We start from the raw sequence: 24,371 nt of genomic DNA, 5'->3' as shown, positions 1-24,371 counted from the left end.
ATTTTTGCATTTTTAGTAGAGACGAGATTTCACCATATTGGCCAGGCTGGCCTCGAACTCCTGACCTTGTGATCCTCCCGCCTCGGCCTCCCAAAGTGCTGAGATTACAGGCATGAGCCACCACGCCCGGCAACATTTTCATATCTTAATCTGACTAAAAGGGGATGTCAGGGAGGCATGTGTCACAGAATAGAGTATACTTCAGCTTTTCTCATCTTCCCCAAAGAGACTGTCATCTACTCTGGATGCCTGTCAGTGTTTAGTATTTCGTATTATTCCTACTGGACAGCTCCTAAGCATTAAGATGGGGTGACCCAGGGCTACTTACATCCCACAGTGGCTTCAGTCCGTGAAACATGCGTGATATGGAAACTCACTAAAAAACATTGCTGTCACTTGTCCATTCTCCTTTCACTCACCAGATTTTTTATTTATTTATTTATTTTTGAGACAAGAGTCTCACTCTGTCACCCAGGCTGGAGTACAGTGGTGCGATCTCAGCTCACTGCAATCTCTGCCTCCTGGATTCAAGTGATTCTCCTGTCTCAGCCTCCCGAGTAGCTGGGCCTACAGGTGCATGCCACCATGCCAGGCTAATTTCTTCATTTTTTTTTTTAGTAGAGACGGGGTTTCACCATCTTGGTCAGGCTGGTCTTGAACTCCCGACCTCAGTTGATCCACCCGCCTTGGGCTCTCAAAGTGCTGGGATTACAGGCCTGAGCCACTGTGCTCAGCCCACCCACCAGATTTTTAAAGGTTGTGCTGGATATGATTCCAGAGTCAGTAGGGGGATAGTAGAAACAATGTTGGGGAATAAACTTGGAATCAGGAGGCTTAGTTTCTGGGATTATCTTAGTCTGATATGCTCCACAGTGATGAAGATCTAGTGACTCAATTTTTCTGGGCCCTATGATTTTTATCTATAAAGAAGGATAGTAACTGTTTTAAGATGGTAAACATAAAAAGTTATTCTTTTTTTTTTTTATTTTAGAGCCAGAGCCTCGCTCTGTTGCCCAAACTGGAGTGCAGTGGCACGATCTTGGCTCACTGCAACCTCTGCCTCCTGGGTTCAAGTGATTCTCCTGCCTCAGCCTCCCAAGTAGCTAGGATTACAGGCATGCACCACTATGCCCAGCGAATTTTTTTTTGTATTTTAGTAGAGATGGGGTTTTACTGTGTTGCCCAGGCTGGTCTTGAATGCCTGAGATCAGGCAGTCTGCTCGCCTCAGCCTCCCAAAGTGCTAGGATTACAGGTGTGAGCCACCGTGCCTTGCCCTTTTTTCATTTTTTTAACTGTAAAAGGCTGTACTCATATAGGGATTGTTAGCCTGCCTACACCATCATGCTTTGTATGACACTATCGAATTTCTGATAAAGTGATTCTTCTTTCCATGAGCCAGACAGTGAGTACAAGGGAGTACTTTCTTAGATGATCCCTTCTTGTTGCAACCAGAGAGTCAGAGCCAGGCACATACTTTATAAACGAGGGAAGAATTAACTTGTTTGACTAAATCTTCTTGGGCTGTGGTTAAGAATTGGCTGAAGCCATCAAATCAGGCCCCAGAAACCACAATTTATTGGACTACATTTTTATTTTTATTTTAATGTTTTCCTCTGTCTGGTGTGCTACTAGTCATTAAGCTACCAGCTTAAGACTGGTAGTCATATGGAGGCTGGTTGACTTGCCTGTTGAATGATAGGGTTTCATTTGTCTTTTTTTTTTCTCCTTTGGTTAGTTGATGGGTGATGGGTCGTTTTTGTTAAATGTATGTGTGGAAAATATCTGTGTAAAATTCTACACTTAGTAATATTAATGATTATGTTAGCAACATGAAAGGCAGATTTCTAATGCAGATTCTCCCGGAACCCAAGATTCAGATATTGAAGACTCCATGTTACATTCTTCCTTCACTTGATCTTTGCATGTTACTTGTGGAATGGTAGGAGAATTGTCAATATCCCAGTAGCCTTCTCTTAAGGCTCTATGCTTATTAAGGTGTCTCAATCAGAACTTAACACAGTATTCCAGGTGTAGCTTATTAATTCAACAATAACGATAGTAATGATAATACATACTTATAACGGAGCTTAAGACTGGTAGACATTTTCCTAAATATTTTATTTTTGCTAACTTTCAAAATCATATTTTGAAAATAAGCTAATTATGTTTAAAATAATACATTTTCAATGTAGAAAAAGAGAAAAACTTGGAAAAGTATAAACCAACTTAATTCACTAAATCTCTCATCTGTCTTTCATTTCTATTTGAGTTTTTATTAGCAAATGCTTTTTCAGTGAATCTACAAGTATCTTTCTTCTTGAACGAACATTTCTTTTTATACTTCTAAATTGGAATGGAATATACAGTTCACTTTTCCAAATATTCGAGGGAATGCCTGTCTCAACTTGACTACAAACTTTAATCAGCTACATAGATTAGAACAGCCTTTTCCAAATTGCGTTCTATGCTAAGACGTTTAGGGGGGATTTTTAAAAGACTACTTGGCTGGGCGTGGTAGCTCATGCCTCGAATCCAAGCACTTTGGGATGCTGAGGAGGGAGGATGGCTTGAGTCCAGGAGTTGAAGACCAGCCTGGGCAAGACCCTGAAAATAAAAAAATAACAAGACCCTGACAAAAAAAACAAAAAAAAAAAAACAAAAAACTAGGCATGGTGGTGCGTGCCTATAGTCCCAGCTACTTGGGAGTCTGAGGTGGGAGGATTGCTTGAGGATAGGAGGTCAAGGCTGCAGTGAGCCATGATGGTGGTGCCACTGCACTCCAGCCTGAGTGACAGTGAGACCCTGTCAAATAAATTTTTTAAAGACTACTTCTTTTTTTATTGCTGTGAAAAAATAATGAAAATATAGCAGCTTATGAAAATATCCATTTATTATCTCATAGTTTCTTTGGGGTAAGAGTCTGCAGAGAACATAACTGTGTCTTTGGCTTCAGGATCTCTCACCGGTTTCAGTCAAGTTGTTGACCAGGGCTGAGAATTCAGTTCCTAAAAAGTTGTTGGACTATGGCCTTTTAGTTCCTAGTTGGTTGTTGGCTGGAGGATGCCCTCTATTCCTTGCCATGTGATCCTCTCCAGTACAGCCACTTGCTTCATTACAGCATGGCAGCGGAGAAGGCAAGAGACTGAGAAGGCAAGATAGAAGTTGCAATTTTATGTAACATAGTCACAGAAATGACACCTTATCACCTTTCCCATATTCTACTGTTTAGAAGTAAGTTCCAGGTTCCACTTGCACTTGTGGGAAGCAAATTGCACAGCTGTATGAATGTTGGGAGGCAATGATCATTGCAGCCCATCGTAAAGTCTCTGCTGCAGGAAGGAAGTTGGGGGAGTTGGGGAGGGAGAGAATTGTATTCAATTAAGGCTAAAAACTGCTGCATATTATGTTACTACTTAGGACATTAATAAGGCCTGTTCACATATTAACAGTTCTGAGACGTCCTCTTATATTTTATTTAACCCAGTACTTTCCCAGAACTTTCAGTGCAACACAATTTGAGAAATAGTGAATTGTAGAAAAGCATATTTTTGTATTCAACTAAAAGATGTGATACTGAAACGGGGCTTATGGATATATTCTTGGGATCCAAAAATTCCATATTTATAAATTTTAATCACAATTTTCAAAAATTAAGAGAAGCAATTAGGGGTTATCTAAGGGATCAACTTCTAGCCAGGTGGTGTCATGGGATTCCACAGTTCAATGGGCACAGTTATGGTCATATTAACGCCAACTAATAATACTTCAATGATTAAAGACTAGAAATAAATGAAATACGATGAACTTATAAATAATGTATTAGGCTTAGATGAAAGCTGATATGGTTTAGCTGTGTCCCCACCCACATCTCACCTTGAATTGTTATAATCCCCATATGTCAAGGGCAGGGCCAGGTGGAGATAATTGAATCATGGGGGTGGTTTGTTCTCCTGGTATTGAATAAGTCTCACAAGATCTGATGGTTTTATAAACGGGAGTTTCCCTGCACAAGCTCTCTTGCCTGCCACCATGTAAGACATGACTTTCTCCTTCTTTGTCTTCTGCCATGATTGTGAGGCCTCCCCAGACGTGGAACTGTGAGTCCATTAAATCTCTTTTTCTTTATAATTACCCAGTCTCAGGTATGTGTTTATTAGCAGCAAGAAAATGGACTGATACAAAGGCCAAAATTAATCATGGTACATTAAGATTATGTAGTAGTTTAACTAGAGAAAAGTTGTGGTAGAATAGTAATTACACACCAATGGTACTATAAGGAATCCTGGCTCAAAAGAACCCAGACCAGATCAGTGAGTAGAATATTCATGTGGAAGGTAGCTTTTTATTTTCAGAAAAATAACGTTAACCATTCCATTTGTTGATTGGAATTTAGTTCATTTTATGGTCTTGCTTTTATTTAGTCTTGTAAATTGGTTTGGGTACTGTATGAAACTACTAAAATAAATAATGTGAACATAGTTTTATGATTGCATATATAGAAGTAAAATTAGAGTGAAAATAATTTGTCAGCACTGGAGCTCCTTAGGGAACTTCTGCTTTAACAGATAACCGAACATTACTGTAGATTGAGAAACACTGCCTCATTCTTTTAATATTCCATTAATCATGAGCTGTAGTGAGTCTTTTATCCTAGCTAGACTAATAAACATTTAGATAGTGTTCTTCCCTAGGCTGACTAATCTATTTTATAAAGTAGACATCAATTTCAATGGTCTCTTCTTCCTCCAACAGAAGTGTTTTAGGCCAACGTGTTGGTGACCTTTGCTAGACCTGGGGTGGCAGGGAGTTGTGCCTTCCCTATCCCTGCTGTCCTTATCTTCAGCTGTTGCTATGGACAAGCACGCACCAGGCCCCTTGGGAGTGTTATAAATGGTTAGAAGCAGTGTTTTCTTTTCTGTTCCATTTTCTGGTTCAAAATGTTTGCACTAGGCTACATCAGAAGATTTCCTCTCTATCAGAGGCTTTGTCCTTCAGTCCTGCTGTATGAAAAAAGGTCTTTGTCAGGTCTGGATTTTGTAATTTCACAACCTAAAATGTGACCCAAAAGCATCACCCTCTGAAGAGCCTATCTGGAGTTAATTTTATAAACTTGTGGTCTCTCTCTGGGAAGAGTAGGTGCCTAAGGGAAACCCTCCTGTGTGGAAATAGAAACGTGACGATTTTGCCTGGAGAACAGAGAAAAACACTCCAAAAGCAAGACAACCTAGGGTCAGTTGTGTGGTAGGAAGAAGACGGAGGCGGAGTCAAGTGACTTGGGTGTGACTACCTGAATCACCTAGTGAAGGTGTTACTCTAGACACCAGTGAAACTGAGGTGTGCATGTCATACCTGGGGACCCAAACATGCAATCTGTGGTGTTGCGACAGAGGTATGAATGAGGGGCTGTGAACAAGGGTGGACTTTCTCAGAAGACAGTCCAATGAGATGCCCAGTTGACTTTTTGGGATCAGCATTAGAAACAAATGCAAAAATAGTTCTATCTCTCCCAAAATAATGTACGCATGTAACATTATTATGACATTATGAGGAAACCTGATAGACATCTTTCTCCTGAATCTATATTGTGTTTATCAAGCTTCCTAATTTGCAGTTTGTCTTTGCATTTCTAAATATTCATGAAGAAATGGACTCACTCGAATTGCACATTGAAAGCTGTTTGGTATTCTGTGCTTCCTTTCGGGGGACAGAGGTAACAGGGAAGACAATGTGCTCTGTTCCTGTAGGTGGTCCTCTGCTCTATGAGAACATCACATTCGTCTACAACTCGGAGCAGCTGAACGGGACTCAGCGGGTTCTCCTGGATAACGTCCTGTCGGAAGAACAGTGCCGGGAGCTCCACAGCGTGGCCAGTGTGAGGATCCGGAGAAGGAGGGGAGCTCACTGCGCTGGCCTGCCAAGAAGCTGGAACTGCTTTGGTCCTGGTCTCATCTGGAGCCAGACAGCAAGCCCTGAAATATTGCTTTCTTGAGGAGAAAGACATAAATTATTTTTGAGGAACTTTTATAGCCTTTGGGTTGGGATTATTTTAGTTTTCCCGGGTGGGATCTGGAATAGCTACTGGCATATTTCCTAGCCCAACAGCCATCTAGCAAGGTCCCTGCCTATCATATAAAGTTGCTGGAGAAATCCTTTTATTTTAATTAATAATTAGGCAATATATCAATAATTTACATTCTTTTTTTTCCATAAAAAGTGACAGTATTTGATAATAAAAATGTAGAATGAAGATTAAATAATCTCTTTTAATTAAAAGAAATAGTTATACCAGCATCCTGGAATAAAATGGGGATGGTTCTTAGCATTGACTAGAGTTCTCAGCTTTCTGGCAGCCAAAGCAGAAAAAGACCCGATGAATTCATAGTTATCATTGATGATGTATCTTCTTGTATTTGCTTCCAGGGAATCATGCTTGTTGGTGATGGATACAGAGGAAAAACTTCACCCCATACACCTAATGAAAAGTTTGAAGGTGCAACTGTCTTGAAAGCACTCAAAGTAAAGTCTTAACTTCTTTTGGGTTTGAGTTCCTTAGTGTCAGCCTAAGCCTTCTGTAAACGGCAGATATAAGAAAGAAAAAAGTGGCCAGGCACAGTGGCTCACGCCTGTAATCCCAGCACTTGGGGAGGCCGAGGCAGGCAGATCACGAGGTCAGGAGATCGAGACCACCCTGGCTAACATGGTGAAACCCCGTCTCTACTAAAAATACAAAAAAAAATTAGCCAGGCATGGTAGTGGGTGCCTGTAGTCCCAGCTACTCGGGAGGCTGAGGCAGGAGAATGGCGTGAACTTGGGAGGCAGAGGTTGCGGTGAGCCAAGATCGCGCCACTGCACTCCAGCCTGGGCGAGAGCGAGACTCCGTCTCAAAAAAAAAAAAAAAAAAAGAAAAAAAAGTTTTGAATATATACCTATCAGGACAGTTGAAAGAAGCAAGTGTGAAATGAAACCTTCATTGTAGTTCATCATTCTTCCATTCAGCCATCAACTTATCAAACTTTACATTTCCTGACAAAAATACATACAATCCCTCTTTGTATCATGATCTAATAGTGAAAACATATTCAAACAAGTAATTATTCTCTACTGCAGGAAGGGTTGTTAGAGAGGATGGTAGAACATATTATAATAGAAGAGAAGAGGAACCAAGTAGCTTTTAGCTTTCCATCTGTTATTGGGAAGAGTTTATTCCAATGGCACAATGTCCTAACCGAAATCCACAAATATGTAGTAGCCTTCCCATTAGTCAATACAGACATGACAATCCTATATTGGCTCAATGCAATCTAATGCCTGTTTTTCTTACGTCCTCCAATGAACCCATTTGTTTCTCATGGTTTTTTTTTTTTTTTTCAGTCTGGTTATGAAGGTCGAGTCCCACTGAAGAGCGCTCGTCTGTTTTATGACATCAGCGAAAAGGCTCGAAGGATTGTAGAATCTTATTTTATGCTGAACTCAACTCTGTATTTTTCCTATACACACATGGTCTGCCGAACAGCCCTGTCTGGTGAGATTGCAGTCTGAAATGGTTCCCTTTTACCCACAATACATTGGGAAATGAAACAAGGCAAAACAAAGCTCTACAGCATGGTAGATTAATATTTTAGATGAATTCTAGATTTCTAAAACAAAAGTAGCTTATGAACTCTTATTCTGCTTCTTTCTTTTTCTTCATTTTGTTTTTCTGAAGTTCCAGAAAACCCTCGTTCTGAACATTTTCCCTTCCAAATCAATTTTCCCCAATTGCTGAAGGCTTGGAAAAAAAAATGCTTTTCTGCTGTAGGTTTCCCATTTTGAGGAACCAGGAACATGGAAATCACAGTCACCATGATGTCTACGAGCATTAAGTGGAAGCATAGAAGATGAAGGGATGATTGAAAGAAATACTCTTAAAAAGACTGGGACCTTCTTGGTCCCTGCTCATCATTATTTCTCCTCTATGTCTTATGCCCACCTGAATGGGGCGGGGGGAATAATGATGTCATAGGAGTAGACTTTTACACTTGGGAAGTTTTAGCTGAATTAAATCTTGTTTTTTAAAAAAATTTTCATTTCCTTCCCATTGTTTTGCTGCCCTACGTGAAGTACAACCCATGAAACGCATGGAATTTGTTCATGTATGTTTATATCAGAAATAACTTTTATAGCTGAAGAGACAGGTGTGACATGCTCAAGGTTTCACATCCAGTTCATATCAGAACCAGACCAGAATCTCAACTACTTGTCCACTGTTCTTTTATCTGTTCTTTCCTGTTGTCTGCCTCTGCCCATTTGCAAAGATCATCAGGACTGGGAGAAGAGACATTGTCAGTTACTTTAGTGGAAGTTGCTGCACTTCATTTCTCGTTCTTCCCTATTCCCTTTTCTGGCAGGTCAGCAGGATAGAAGAAATGACCTCAGTCATCCCATCCATGCTGACAACTGTTTGTTGGATCCAGAGGCCAACGAATGCTGGAAGGAGCCTCCTGCTTACACATTTCGAGACTATAGGTATAGGTATAGCTAGAACCTGCTTCAAAACAAAGCTTTTACCTAACAGTTTTCAAACAGTGAAAACTGGAAAGGTGCTCTGTTTTGCTTGACGTCGTGTTCATATCTCCAAGGCAGAAATTCTCAAATAATCTTCTGAAGTAGCTGCCATAACCAATAAGTGGCATTATCATCTCACTTTTATCTTAAAAATTGTGCACATTTTGCATCCCATTTCACAAAATGTCCATTTTGTTTTAATATGAAAAGTAAATTTTATGTTCTTTTAAAAAAAATTCCTGTTTTTCCTGGAACATATTCCAGGAATATGTGGTATGTGTATTTCAGTCAGAATACAAGGGCATGGAGTCTTGGCCTACATAAGGACTTTATCACATCAATTATCTTTATTCACACCCAAGAAGAATGATGTCTGCATGTTATAAATAAGACAGTAGAAACTCAGGAGAAAAGAATGTCCTAACCTATTGAGAGAAATTTCAGTGTGTAAGGAATCAGGAGTTATAGTCACCATGTGTTCATCCTTACCACACTGTACTCGATTCCAAAACATGTATTAAGCACCCGCTATCTGCAAGGCGTGGCTAGGCCACAAGGAACTCTTCAGCAAGTTAAAGAGAAAAACAACAACAAGAACAAAACAAACAAACAAACAAAAATCCTTTAGAGTTGTATAAGGGAAAAAGAGAGTTGTAATTAGGGTGGGCAGGTTCAAAGGGCTAGATTAAATTAAAACTAGTAAGGTTTTCTGTGGAGGAAGTGCAATGTGAGATAAGCTTTGACATATGATTACAATTTTAGTAAAGGTGGAATAAGTAAACTCTTCAGAGGTATAACCCAAACTCTATCTGATCTTCTCTTTAAGAGTTTGGAGGGCCAATTATGTCAATGTCTAGTTCAAAGGAAACTTACTAATGGAGGCTGGACAGTACATCACCAGTCTTCAGTATTCTATGGCCATGCTTTCATAAGCATATAATAATACAAACGGTTTTCTCTTCATTCTTATAGTGCTCTCCTATATATGAATGATGACTTTGAAGGAGGAGAATTCATATTCACAGAGATGGATGCTAAGACTGTGACTGTAAGTAAACCTATTCTTGAATACTTATTTAGTATTTTTTAGCTCAGTATTGCCATTTTCTAAGGACTTACAGACTGTTAGATTTCAAATACTTCTGAGCTCAAGATTTCAAGAGGTTAAGAGAGTTTCAGTAAATGTATAGATCATAAACTGTTAGAAGTATCCATAAAAATCTAGTACGTTGTAAAGATGAGCAAATTAAAGAATTGAGATATTAATCATTTTATCATGATCATATAGCTAGTTAGTGTTAAACTTGGAACCAAAACCTAGGTCTTCTAATTCTTTGTCAAGTAATCTGATGGAAACGTAAGAACATCAGTTCCTAAGTCACCCAAGTCTAGAATAAGTCAAATGATTCTACAAGGTGTCTTTCAAGTAACCTGGTGTTCTACATACTTGGACTGAGCATTGGCCTTCAGATATATAGTTACCAAAATTATCATACACATGTGTATGTATGTGTATGTGTATATATACCTATAGGTATGTGTGTATATATATAATATATATATATTATATATATAAAATATATATATTATATATATATTATATATATAATATATATATTATATATATAAAATATATATATTATATATATTATATATATAAAATATATATATTATATATATAAAATATATATATTATATATATAAAATATATATATTATATATATATAATATATATTATATATAAAATATATATATTATATATATAAAATATATATATTATATATATAAAATATATATATTATATATATAAAAATATATATATTATATATATATAAATATATATTATATATATAAAAATATATATTATATATATAAAAATATATATTATATATAAAATATATATATTATATATATAAAATATATATATACACACACATATAAATATGCCCACTGCAGCTTCCTTTCCAGTGCAGACATGGCCTCATATATATATATATATATTTGCATATATATATGCATAGAGATATATGATTGTGACTGTATGTAATAAACTTATACCTGAAAATTGATATACACACACACACACACACACAAATATGTAAACAGAGTAAATCAAAAGTTCAATTCAACGACCATCTTCCTAAGCAAACCTGTGCCTTTGGAAAGAAGCCTACTTAAAGACCATGTAGTTAGCATCCTTTGGTCTTCAAGCCAAAGAGCATACACAATGGTAGAAAAATATATTTTCGACTGCTGCCGCTCTTTGGCCCACTTCGTTCCCTTAGTTCCGAGTGCTTGCCCACTGCAGCTTCGTTTCCTGTGTGTACATGGCCTCAAGCACCACCACCACTGCCATGAAGATTGGAGTAATTGGTGGAACAGGCCTGGATGATCCAGAAATTTTAGAAGGAAGAACTGAAAAATATGTGGATACTCCATTTAGCAAGCCATTTGATGCCTTAATTTTGGGGAAGATAAAAAGTGTTGATTGTATCCTCCTTGCAAGGCATGGGAGGCAGCACACCATCCTGCCTTCCAAGGTCAACTACCAGGCGACCATCTGGGCTTTGAAGGAAGAGGGCTGTACACATGTCATAGGGACCACAGCTTGTGGCTCCTTGAGGGAGGAGATTCAACCTGGCGATATTGTCATTATTGATCAGTTCATTGATGGGACCACTATGAGACCTCAGTCCCTCTATGATGGAAGTCATTGTTGTGCTAGAGGAGTGTGCCATATTCCAATGGGGGCCAAGCCCCCAAACGAGAGAGGTTCTTATAGAGAATGCTAAGAAGCTAGGACTCTGGTGACATTCAAAGGGGACAATGGTCACGACTGAGGGACCTCATTTTATCTCTTGAGCAGAAAGCTTCATGTTCTGTACCTGGGGGGTGGATGTTATCAACATGACCACAGTTCCAGAGGTGGTTCTCACTAAAGAGGCTGGAATTTGTTATGCGAGTATCGCCATGGTGACAGATTATGACTGCTGGAAGGAGCACGAGGAAGCAGTTTTGGTAGACTGGGACCTAAAGACCCCGAAAGAAAATGCTAGTAAAGCCAAAAGGTTACTGCTCACCACCATACCTCAGATAGGATCCATGGAATGGTCAAAAACCCTCCATGGCCTGAAGAATATAGCCCAGTCTTCTGTTTTAAAATTTTTGCAATCTATCCATTTGACAAAGGACTAATATTGAGAATCTACAGAGAACTTTAACAAATTCACAAGAAAAACAAACAAACAACCCCATCAAAAAGTGGGAGAAGGATATGAACAGACACTTCTCAAAAGAAGACATTTATGAGGCCAAAAAACATGTAAAACAAGCTCATCATCACTGGTCATTAGAGACATGCAAATCAAAACCACAATGAGATACCATCTCACGCCAGTTAGAATGGCCATCATTAAAAAGTCAGGAAACAACAGATGCTGGAGAGGATGTGGAGAAATAGGAATGCTGTCACACTGTTGGTGGGAGTGTAAATTAGTTCAACCATTGTGGAAGACAGTGTGGCAATTCCTCAAAGATCTAGAACCAGAAACACCATTTGACCCAGCAATCCCATTACTAGGTATATACCCAAAGGATTATAAATCATTCTACTATAAAGACATATGCACATGTATGTTTATTGTGGCACCGTTCACAATAGCAAAGACCTGGTACCAATCCAAATGCTTATCAATGATAGACTGGATAAAGAAAATGTGGCACATATACACCATGGAATACTATGCAGCCATAAAAAGGATGAGTTCATGTCCTTTTCAGGGACATGGATGAAGCTGGAAACCATCATTCTCAGCAAATAAACACAGGAACAGAAAACCAAATACCACATGTTCTCACTCATAAGTGGGAGGTGACCAATGAGAACTCATGGACACGGAGGGGAACATCACACACCAGGGCCTGTCAGGGGGATAACATTAGGAGAAATACCTAATGTAGATAACAGTTTGAGGGGGTGCAGCAAACCACCATGGCACGTGTATACCTATGTAACAAACCTGCACATTCTGCACATGTACCCTAGAAGTTAAAAGTATATTTAAAAAAAAATTTCCAATTGAGAAAGTAAGCAGATTATGGATGACCAGGTATCTCTCACCACCATACAAAATCTAAGTAATTGGAACATGTATGTGATAAACTTCAAGGTTTTGGCATTATAGAAGCTATTTCTAAACTTTTCTTGAATTTTAAGCTTGTCCCTCATAGCTTACATGCTTTTCTCATTAGTGAAACATATCTGTCATTCATGACACACATATGTCATTCATCACACAGTACTGTGATATAAGCAGGTAATATCAAAAAGTATGTATTACTGAGTTTAAAGGTGATTCCTATGAGGATTCTCGTTAAAATTGTCTAGAAACATTGTAATAACTAAGAAAAAATATTTCATGTGACTTCATACAATAATATATGTTAAAAAGTCATGATGCCTCACTTTTTGGGTAAAAAGCTTAAATGTTAATATGGGAGTACTTTAATACTCCGTAATCTGATAAATTAAATCAAGATTGATGATCTGTATTGGAGTTTAAAATCCAGAAGGTTTTTTGCACTTCTGGGAAAGCTTGAGTGTAGGAAGCATTTTATTTCTGATCTCTGCTAACACTGAAACTGAGGTACAAAAATACTGGCATTTCGCAGTTTCAAAGAAAGTCAGACAGGTGGTTGAAAAGATTTCTTTGCTTCTCCTCCATCTAGTGGCCGTATTTGGAAATGCTTCATGCTTAAAGCAAGGGATGCCTGTTTGATTAATTTTTGAATGTCAAGTTAACTGGAATTCTGCTTTTTAAAGATGTGAAAGCAGATAATATTCTCCTTTCAGAGTGCTACAATTTTAATTAAAATCTATAACTATTTTTAAAAACCCAGAATCTAACCTCCCCTAAAAAACCTAAAACTGATTTAAACAAATTTTTAATCCAAAAGCTCCCGTATGAGCACATTTATTTCCTCAAATACTTCATATTAATGCATACAATGGCATTTTCGTGAATAACGTAGATAACTAAAATTCTTACGTAAGGCAGTTCTTATCCTTCCCCACAGGAAGTTTATTCTAGTACCAGCAACAACAACAACAGCAACAGAAATGGGTATTTTTCTGTTTTAGTTTCCCTTTGACTGTGGAGGGACAAATGGAGCAGAGAAATGGCATAACTTGAGGCCACATAAGGAAGTAATGTCTTCTGAGTCCTTTACTTTGGAAAAATCTGGAAGTTGTATAATTATCTGAAAGGTGGCTGAAATTTTACTTTTATTAAAGACAATTACAGCACAAACGCTTTTCTAAATCAATCATCAGTTAGACGGAAAGCAAAAGGATTATTTTAAATTATGCTTAGTATACTTGGAAGATACGTGGATTCTTTTCAATAGCGGCATTTGTTTGTGAGACTTGGGAATTCAAGGATGTTGGTTTCTCTGTGCAGGTTCAAAGAAGATAAAATTTAATGAGTTCCATTTGTTTCATGAAAAATTAAATTCAGTATAAATGGGGCTGTGTTACAAAAGTATGTTTATACTCATTTATCCAAACTTCATAACATATTTTTGCTGTAGAAACAATGTCACACATGGAAGCAGGTTCACTAAAGCTTGCTTATTCCTCCAAATACCTGACATGTAACAGATGATGTTCGCTGTGTGATGAGATGGGTCTTAGAGATCCTTGTGAATCCACTGCTATAATCAGTTCCAACTGCCTTACACAGTTCACAGCTTCTTTTCCTAAACTTTCCCAAAGTTATTCATGTTTAAAAGTACTTTCAATTCCAGAAGAAAGAAAATACTAATTTGTCCCCACATCCTTTCTTTAGTCTTATAAGATGTTACCAAGACTTGGTAATCACATAGAAATATTGGCAAACGTGTGTTTGAGTGAGTCCTGACCAGCACCAGGGAGTGGGCAGCCCAGAAAACCTGAAATTCCAACATCCCAAGGCCATTTACTCAGAAGGCTTTTCTTTCTTTCTTTTTCTTTCTTTCTTTCTTTCTTTCTTTCTTTCTTTCTTTCTTTCTTTCTTTCTTTCTTTCTTTCTCTCTCTCTTTTTCTTTCTCTCCCTCTCTTCTTTCTTTTCTTTCTTTCTTTTTTTTTTTTTCTGTCACCCAGACTGGAGTGCAGTGGCACGATCTCAGCTCACTGCAACTTCCGTCTCCCAGGTTCAAGCTATTCTCCTGCCTCAGCCTCCCGAGTAGCTGGGATCACAGGCACCCACCAACACATCTGGCTAATTTTTGTATTTTTAGTAGAGACGGGGTTTCACCATGTTGGCCAGGCTGGTCTCAAACTCCTGACCTCAGGTGATCCACCTGCCTTGGCCTTCTAAAGCGCTGGGATTATAGGCGTGAGCCACCACGCCCAGCCTCAGGAGTCTTTTCTATCCTACTTCACAGGTTTTACCTTTCACTTATTTTGCTGTTTCTATGTGGAAATGTACAAATTCCTTCTCCAGAAAAACAGAATCAGATTGATACTGAGGACACGACTAACTCGTGAACTCTCTAGATTTACATCAGAACAGTTGCCTTGGTAAAGCTGTTTAGGAAAAGCAATTCCAGCAAAGACAAATCACTCTTCAGTTATTGTGAATAGAAGAGTAAAAAGAAACTGACTGCTTTTTTTCTGCTCTTCCCTGTAACACTCACACACAAGTCACATATACACACACATGCAGACTCACACAGACATAAACACACACACATGCCCACATAAACACATATGCACCCACCTGTCTCTCTGGCTTTCTGACTCCTCCACCTACCTCTGACCTTCCATATGTAGTCACATAGTCCGGGAGCACCTATGTTATGTAGCAACCAAGGACTTTAGGAAATTTTTCAAATATTCTTCCTGAAGCTAGCAGTGAAAAACCAGCCAGCTCATTTTATGCAGAAGGAAACCAAAGATTTACGGGCATAATGTCAACTCAAGTCAATTCAGAAAATGGCTAGTGAGAACCAGTCCATGTTCTCACGTAGTAAAATGGCTAGTGCCACTTTTTTTGGTTTTACTTTACTTTTCTGAACTATACAGAGGAATGAATAAAGTTTCTGTATTTCCCAAGAAAGACAAAATGGACTCTACTCACATGAGACACTTCTTTAAACACAGAAGCAAGGCCTCTAATATTCAGTTGCTTAAGCTCATTCAATTTGAAGAGGCAGCTTGTTTGATCTTCTACCCTGGCTCAGTGAGCCCAGCAGTATTTCTTTTTCTCTCACTACACTCTTCTACCTAAACACTGTGGACAGCTCCACCTGAGCAGTGCATAAGCTGCGAAGGACTGTGTCAGTCTTAAAACACTTAAGGGTGATGGCGAATAGGCCACTCCAAGTGGTGTCGGGTTCTCACCACTGGAGATGTTCAAACAATGCCTAAACGACCACTGGGAAACAATAGTGTAAAGGAAATGAAATATCATACAGAATTATGACTTTTAAAAATGTTTGTATTGTGAAAAGCACATAAACCATGAATGTACAATTTAAAAATTAGAAAGCGTATACACTCATGTAACCACTACCTAGATCAATAACAACTTTTCCAGCACTGCAGATGTCCTGTTTGTTTGTTTGTTTGTTAATTACACAAGTATGGAATGGACACCTACCTTGTATCCAGATGCTTTGCTAGTGCAAAAGCTACAGAAATGAATTATGAGAGAAAAACTTTGCCTTCTTTGAATTCACAGGCTATCATATAGCATGTATTGAATGATTACTATGTATGTGGACTTTGCTACACGTTTTACTTGAACATCTTTTTATTTTCTGAGGTATATATTATTTTGACCTTACCTTTGTTTTACGGGTGAGAAAACTGAGATAATTTACATCATCTTCAATCCCAGGATTCCTTTATTCTTCGCCTCAGGCCTTAACTCAAATAATCTCATAGCCAGAGAAGCAGGAGTTGTGGAAATGTTTATGATACAACAATTGAAAGTCTGATTTTTGCTTTCTTTCTCAGGCCTCTATAAAACCAAAATGTGGGCGCATGATCAGCTTCTCATCTGGAGGAGAGAACCCTCATGGGGTGAAGGCAGTCACCAAGGGAAAGAGGTGTGCTGTGGCTCTGTGGTTCACCTTGGACCCGCTTTATAGAGAATTGGTGAGTTTCTCACCCGCCCAGAAAGCCAATTAGGCTTGCTTCATGAACTGCTTTATCTGAGAAGTCCTTTAAATTGCTTCGTCTGAGGAAAAGAAGAGGGTAAAGGCAGTTCTTAATCAGATATGTTCTAGTAAGTGAAGATGTTTGTAGAAATAGCTGTGTCAATGATATTTGATGGTCACTAATCTGTCTTGAGCTTATTAACAAATTGTAAGGCTGGGCGCGGTGGCTCACTCCTATAACCCCAGAACTTTGGGAGGCCGAGGTGGGCGGATCACTTGAGGTCGGGAGTTTGAGACCAGCCTGATCCACATGCTGAAACCCCATCTCTACTAAAAATACAAAATTAGCTGGATGTGGTGGCATGCGCCTGTAGTTCCAGTTACTCGGGAAGCTGAGGCAGGAGAATCGCTTGAACCTGGGAGGCGTAAATTGCAGTAAGCCGAGATCGAACCACTGCACTTCAGCGTGGGTAACAGGGCAAGACTCTGTCTCAAAACAAAAACAAAAACAAAAACAACCCTGTGGCATCAGGGAGGAATCACTTTTTATTGGTCACCCAGAAGACTGATTTGTTTTCTCGCAAATCATAAGAAATAGTATTGAATCATTTATGAAATGTATTTGAAAGAGGGCAAGGAAACCTAAAAGATTATTATTACTTATTACTGTTATTACATTAAGTATTTCAATATTATATGCAAACTAGCTGAGGACACTTAGCTAGGAGGAGACCATGATCTCATCGTTTTGGAAGCCGGTGGGCAGATGTCATAGTCTCCACCTGTGGAGCTGCAGAGGCATGAATTAAGACCAATGGGTAGAAGCCCTGGAAGGAAAATTTGGGCTCCACACAAGGAATAACTTTCAAATAGTCACCACAGTTTGGCGGAATTGTCTGCTTTGGAAGCACTGATTGGATGGCTCCAATCAAAGCCCAGGCAACTGCTTAGCATGGAACGCTGAAATGGAATCTAAAACATCGTAGCACAGGCTTAACTGGATGACCTCCAAACTTCTCCAGCCCTAAGTATTGATGAAGCTATGAAATTCTATTCTTAAAACTGGCATTCTATCCAGTTTTCCTTCTTAGGTTCCTAAGTTGAATCCAATTTCATCAGAAACTATTTAAAAATAATGCGTTTTTCTCATATACTTTTCACCATCAAATCTAACGTACAAAGTGTTTCCCCACATTCCCTAAGCCATTCTTTCACATATTTTACAAAAGACCTATTGTGACCTTTTATTGTACAGAAGAGCTATTATTATCTGCCTTGGAAACTCTGCTAGGTAGGCCCTAGGGGTAGAAGGGTGAACAGAACAAGGTCCTGGACTATGAGGAGCTTGGACAGAACAGCTAGTAAATAGGCTGTAAGAAGAGAACAGTATACGTTTCGTAGCAGGGAATCAAGGAAGACTTCTATAAGCTCAGACCTAGAAGCGAAGACGATAGCCAGGCATAGAAAAAATGGTCCTGGCTGGGCGTGGTGGCTCATGCCTATAATCCCCACACTTTTGGAGGCCTAGGTGGGTGGATCACCTGAGGTCAGGAGTTGGAGACCAGCCTGGCCAACATGGTGAAACCCCATCTCTACTAAAAATACAAAAATTAGCCTGGCGTGGTGGCGCACACCTATAATCCCAGCTGCTCTGGAGCCTGAGGCAGGGGAATCGCTTGAACCCAGGAGGTGGAGGCTGCAGTTGCAGTGAGCTGAGATCACTCCACCACACTGTAACCTGGGCGACAAAAGTAAGACTCTGTCTCAAAAAAAAAAAAAAAAGAAGAAGAAGAAGAAGAAAAAGAAAGAAAGGCCCTGACAAAAGGACCAGAGCACAGAGTCCTGAAAACCTCAAGGGAGCAGCAAACAATTGCCTTCCCCTATCATTACTTTATATCCTGGTATTTTCCATCTCCAAAATGCTAGCATTCCATCAAAGCATTTTTTTTTTAAACTAAGGAACCTATGTAAATGGGTAGACAGTGAAGATAAAACTATTGAAATATTACCTCACTATTCTAGTATTCAATTCAGCAGACATTTAATCTATTTCATCATTCAGTATCCAAACTCTCTTTTCCAAGGTATTGTTCTCTCAAAATAAGCTAACACAAAGTAAGTTCTCTTTGCTCCTTTGTAATCAGGAAACGTCAACGCCAGCGTCCCTTCCTCTGATGGAAAAGTACTAGAAAACCTCTCCAGTCTTCAGGCCGTAGCGGCATCTAGTGGCCACAGTGGGAAATGACCAGAACTTTTTCTTCAGCTAAATTAGCCCAGGCTGTGAATCATTCTTTGCTACACGTGGAGATCATCTATTGATCGTTACAAACTACTAACATCTGTGTTTCAGGAGTTTTAAAAGCTCCCCAGGTGATTCTAACGTGCAGCAGCAGAGTTTGGGAGTTCCTGGCCTAGACGTCTTTTTGCAGATTGAATCTCTGAGAAAAAAAAAAAAATGCCTACCTATGAACAAGTCGTTAGAGCTGGCCGATTCTCATGCTTATTATGAATTACTTTAAAGGGTCTCAGTTCTCAAGGAGTATTTAGCAACATCCTTTTAAGGATGCAAGGATGTTCGAAGCTTCATATATATTGGTTCCAGCTCTTGAATTTCTTTCCCTTAATGAGAGACAAGATTACAATCATTTCTTGTGGTCAACAGATGTGAAAGCTTTGTGTGTCGATTTGTTAAGTATCAGGATTGTTTTCCTCGGCCGGGCGCGGTGGCTCAGTCCTGTAATCCTAGCACTTGGGGAGGCCGAGGAGGCCAGATCACCTGAGGTCAGGGGTTCGAAACCAGCCTGGCCAACATGGCGAAACCCCGTCTCTACTAAAATTACAAAAATTAGCCAGGCATGGTGGCATATGCCTGTAATCCCAGCTACTGGGGAGACTGAGGCAGGAAAATCGCTTGAATCCAGGAGGTGGAGGTTGCTGTAACCCGCAATCGCACCACTGCACTCCAACCTGGGCAACAGAGTGAGACTCTGTCTCGAAAAAAAAAAAAAAGATTGTTTTCCTTATATTTGTAAAGTAGTACTCGGGCTTTTTATTTAAATGTGGCAGCAACTTAGTTTTCTGTTATTTAGTATATCTGGTCCTTTTAGTTGCCTTTTTGTAAACATTTTTTATTACAAGCTCTTGCATGAAAGGGGCTTTGTTTTCAATTCATAAAATAGTTATTTATTTAACTTACTGTGCCCGGGCACTGTGTTAAAGACCGCCTGTGGGGAATGCACACTAGTAGGATATAATTCCTGTTTTCAAGGAGCTTGAAGTCAAATTGGAGAAACAATACAAGGACCCAACTAATTAAACCACAAGGCAAGGTTTGGTAAGAATCCTTAGCAGCAAATGCATGGTTTGAGGGATATAAAAAAGCAATCCAAAAAGGCTTCTTTGTGGAGATGGCATTGGAAAAAAAGCTTTAAAAGATCAATTTCTTTAGGGAGAGGCATTTTAGACAGAGAAAGGCTTCATCCATTTACACATTTACTCATCAAAGAAAACAGAACTCTTGCCACATGTCAGTGGCTTTTCTGAGCACTGAAAATACAGTAGTGACCAAGAAGATAAGATGCCCTGCTCTTCTGGAGCTTACATTCTAGTGGAAGGAAACAGATCCCAAAAAAGTAAAAAATAAACAAATAATCGAGAGATTTTTCACATGGTGACCAATGGTGTGTGGAAAATGGAACAAGACAACTGATTTTGGAGTGAAAGGGTAGGAGCGGCAAATTGTGAGGCCTCGCCAAACAAGTGGCATGTGAGCTGAAACCTAAGAAATGAGAAGTCCACTAGGATAAATGTCTGGAGGAGAGTATTCCAGGCAGAGGACAAGCTGCAAAGGCCCAGAGACAATAAGATGTTTGGAGTCACCAAGAAACAAAGAAAGCCAGAGCATCTAGAATATGGCAGACAAGAGGGAGAGTGGCTTCAGTAGAGGACGTGGAGGTGGCAGGAGCCAGATTCCACAGGCCGATTGGGAAATGTGAATTTTATTCTAACTAGTGGAAAGTCATGTAGTCCCCACACCCCAACACACACACACATCTCCTCCAGTCCTGGAGAGTTACAGGATACAGAAGATTACTTTAGCTAACATGTGGGCTTAGACTGGAGTAGTAATAGAGAAGGTAAAAAGAGATGGAAGGTTTGAGATACAATTTGGAGGTAGACCAACTGCACCTGCTGATGGATTAATGTGAGGAATAAAAGAAAGCGTAGAATATAATGGGAGCATCCAGAGAAACACTTAATTCAGAATCGGATTAGGGAATTCTTTTGAAAGTGTTACATTCAGGGAGCTTGAGGTAAGTTAAGAAGTTGGAATATAAGGTGAGGAGAAGGGAGGCAAAATAAACCTAAAGAAGAGAGAAAGGTATGAATAAGAAGAGAGAACAAACAACGCATATTCTCACTCATAGGTGGGAATTGAACAATGAGATCACATGGACACAGGAAGGGGAACATCACACTCTGGGGACTGTTGTGGGGTGGGGGGAGGGGGGAGGGATAGCATTGGGAGATATACCTAATGCTGGATGACGAGTTAGTGGGTGCAGCGCACCAGCATGGCACATGTATACATATGTAACTAACCGGCACATTGTGCACATGTACCCTAAAACTTAAAGTATAATAATAAAAAATAAATAAATAAAGAAAAAAAAAGAAGAGAGACAGGTATAAAGCAACTTCTTATAAGCACACCAAGAAAAGTAGACCTGAAACTTCAAGCAGTAGGGACCCATTGAAGAGTTGTGAGTAGGAAAGAGATATAATCAGATATAAGCCAGTAGGATTCATTAGAAGCATGTGAGGGTGAGTAGTGAAACAGCGAGAGCAATTTGGAGGCTGCGGCAGTAATTAAGAGATGATGAGGGCTTACAATGGTGGCTCTCAAGAGGGAGCGATTGGCCGGGTGCAGTGGCTCACTCCTGTAATCCCAGCACTTTGGGAGGGCGAGGCGGGTGGATCACCTGAGGTCGGGAGTTTGAGACCAAGCCTGGTCAACATGGTAAAAATATAAAAAATTAGCCGGGCATGGTGGCGGGCGCCTGTAAACCCAGGTACTTGGGAGGCTGAGGCAGGAGAATCGCTTGAACCCGGGAGGCAGAGGTTGCAGTGAGCCAAGATCGCGTCGCCGCACTCCAGCCTGGGCAACAAGAGCAAAATTCCATCTCAAAAAAAAAAAAAAAAAAAAGAGGGAGCAATGTTGCCCTCTAGTGGACATTTGGCAATATCTGGGGGTTGGTGGGGGAGGTTGTTATTGACACCTGTGGTAGGTAGAGAGGACGGGGTGTCGCTGAGCATCCTACAGGGCACAGGGCAGCACCACCCTCCCCCACCCCCCAACAAATAATTATCTGGTCTAAAAATGTCAATCAGACCAAAATTGAGAAACCCTGACCTAAACTCCGGCAACAATAGTGCATTGAGGAGAAACGGGCAGAGACATCTGATAAGGTGACTTATCAGATGCAGGAAACTACGGTCGGGCTTTTAAGGCAAATAGGTGAGCAATGTTGATCTTTACCGAGAGAGAGCCTACGTGAAGAACAGAGCAGGTTCTTGGGGAGAAAATGGTGAATTCAGCTTGACCACTGAACTGAGATGGCTATGGGGCCATGAATTAGAAAGGGTAGGAAGCAGTTGAACATACAGTCGTTCTTTGCAGGAGAGAAAATCTTAGAAAGTAATTGCTTAGGACCCAGGAATGTTAGGAGAAGGCATCTGTCTGGGGATGAAGAGGAGGTGTTCAATGCTTAACTGGATTTAGCATCAACCCATGTACAGATGGATGCCAGGAAGTGTTTGGGAAGCGTCTGCTGATGAGACTGATTATTATGCTTGTAACAGGAATGTGTAAATTGTCTTTTTTGCAGGAGCGAATACAGGCTGATGAAGTGATTGCAATTCTGGATCAAGAACAGCAAGGGAAGCATGAACTGAATATCAACCCTAAAGATGAGCTATAAAAATGAGAAAGAATGTTCTATCAAATATTTATTTAAATTGTTAATCTTATGAGAACCTTTTTATTTTTGTACAGAGCCATGGTATAAATTAACAGGTTAATGTCAGTCATCAGATCTTCCTTCTGTTCCTAAGGATGCTTGTGTTGCCTCACTCAATCTATCAATCTATCTTTCTTGTTTTGGGTTGTTTTCTCTCTCTCTCTCTTCTTAGAGACATGGTCTAACCATGTTGTCTAGGATAGAGGGCAGTGGCTATTCAGAGATGTGATGATAGCACACTGGAGCCTCAAACTCTTAGGCTCAGGCGATCCTTCAAGCCTCCCGCGGAGCTGGGACCACAGGCACGTGCCACCACACCCAGCTCTCTTTCTTGGTTTTTCATCATTTCATGTATCTATCAAAGCCCAGTTCACCTCCTCCCCCAAACACACACACACACACACACACACACACACACACACACACACACACAATTAAGTTGCTGCAAATTCAAAAGCTTAGAGAGAATAAGCTTCTTGGTGAAACTACAACTCTCATGTGTGCTCCAGTTCTAAAATTAACCTGTGCCTGGTCTCTGAAGCCCTTTCTTACTCTGTGCCTTTCAGCCACATCCTTAGGTGCTAACGGCCATGAGCTCCAACTCTCCAAAGTGAGCTCCACTTTGGGTCTGAGGAGCCCCTGGCAGAGTCCACGCTGCCTCAGGTATCATGGGCGTAATGATCACCCAGGCTCCGGGAGATCTCATGGATGATTACTGTATGAGACAGAGGGGACTGCAGTCTTTCCGGGGCCTTGGTGGAATTTTTGGCTCTGGTGTTTTCGCCAGACAATAAACTTACACTGGAAGCTTTGATTCACCCTCCACAGTACTCCAGAAAGGACTGTCCTATAAGTTGTACACTTTAAAAGGTCATGTAGAGGTTGTAGTAGAATGGCTTTTCACCCTGGTGACTTTGGAAGAAAATCTTGAATACTGCCTGCATCCGGGCACATAGGTTGCCTAGGAGTGGGGTCCACTGATGGAAAGAGGTGTTTTGTACTTACATAAGAAAAATAAATTTCTGATTGATTTTAACCGTCATCTGCTTATATTTTGGGGGCCCCTCCTCATTGCTGCTATCCAGCACACAGATTTGTGCTTGTGCCTGATTTGTTTAATAAAGGGAGGCTTATTTTAATATCTGGCATTTATTTTTGTTCTCCCAAATGTTTGGTTTATCTTCACAGAATGGTTTTGTAATTACATAGGAGCTTTTGGGACCACTTTAGGGGCAACATTGGGACATGACTAGTGTTGCTGGTGCAGTGGCCTCAGGAAAGGTGGGGACACCGCTCTTGAAGAACAGAGATGGAGACCAAACTGGGCATTGATCCAGAGAATGCTTGGTTCCAGGTCCCATTTCTAAGAAAGACACTACAAAGGCATAGTTCATGGGGGATGGGGTTCTTCTAACCTAGGGGAGACTTTATCATTTGCCCGAGGGAGATCACATGCCTTTATGACGGGCAGTGGTGGAGGGAAGATTTACTTTCTGCTGTTTACAATCTGGTGAGTGGTAAGAACATTCATCCATTGAAATTGAAAATTTGAGTTAGTGATGTATGAACCATCTGTTTTTTACTGAACCTTCTGGTTGTATTTTAATCATGGGAAAGTGGAAAGAGCATTGGATTATCCTCCCAGTTCTATCAAATATGCCCTG

The 24,371-nt window shown here is 39.9% G+C and overlaps 1 protein-coding gene and 1 pseudogene across 2 annotated transcripts in view; both read left to right on the top strand.

The window, feature by feature from the left end:
• P3H2 (prolyl 3-hydroxylase 2) overlaps positions 1–23,743 on the top strand; it is a 165,425-nt gene extending 141,682 nt beyond the window's left edge. For both annotated transcript variants that reach the window (XM_004038205.5, XM_055381188.2), the window contains exons 9-15: positions 5,746–5,873; positions 6,422–6,517; positions 7,373–7,523; positions 8,389–8,506; positions 9,518–9,593; positions 16,545–16,685; positions 22,576–23,743. In XM_004038205.5, the coding sequence (XP_004038253.3) occupies positions 5,746–5,873; positions 6,422–6,517; positions 7,373–7,523; positions 8,389–8,506; positions 9,518–9,593; positions 16,545–16,685; positions 22,576–22,668 (803 nt within the window). In that variant the 3' untranslated portion in view covers positions 22,669–23,743. The remainder of the gene's footprint in view (positions 1–5,745; positions 5,874–6,421; positions 6,518–7,372; positions 7,524–8,388; positions 8,507–9,517; positions 9,594–16,544; positions 16,686–22,575) is intronic.
• Positions 10,873–11,789, top strand: LOC109026092 (S-methyl-5'-thioadenosine phosphorylase-like; annotated as a pseudogene).
• Positions 23,744–24,371: the final 628 nt, after the last annotated feature.

The sequence above is a fragment of the Gorilla gorilla genome, chromosome 2 (genome assembly GCF_029281585.2).
Source record: "Gorilla gorilla gorilla isolate KB3781 chromosome 2, NHGRI_mGorGor1-v2.1_pri, whole genome shotgun sequence".
Classification (NCBI taxonomy): Eukaryota; Metazoa; Chordata; class Mammalia; order Primates; family Hominidae; genus Gorilla; species Gorilla gorilla.
The sequence above is the reverse complement of the archived record's forward strand: the minus strand, read 5'-3'. Positions and strand labels throughout refer to the sequence as shown.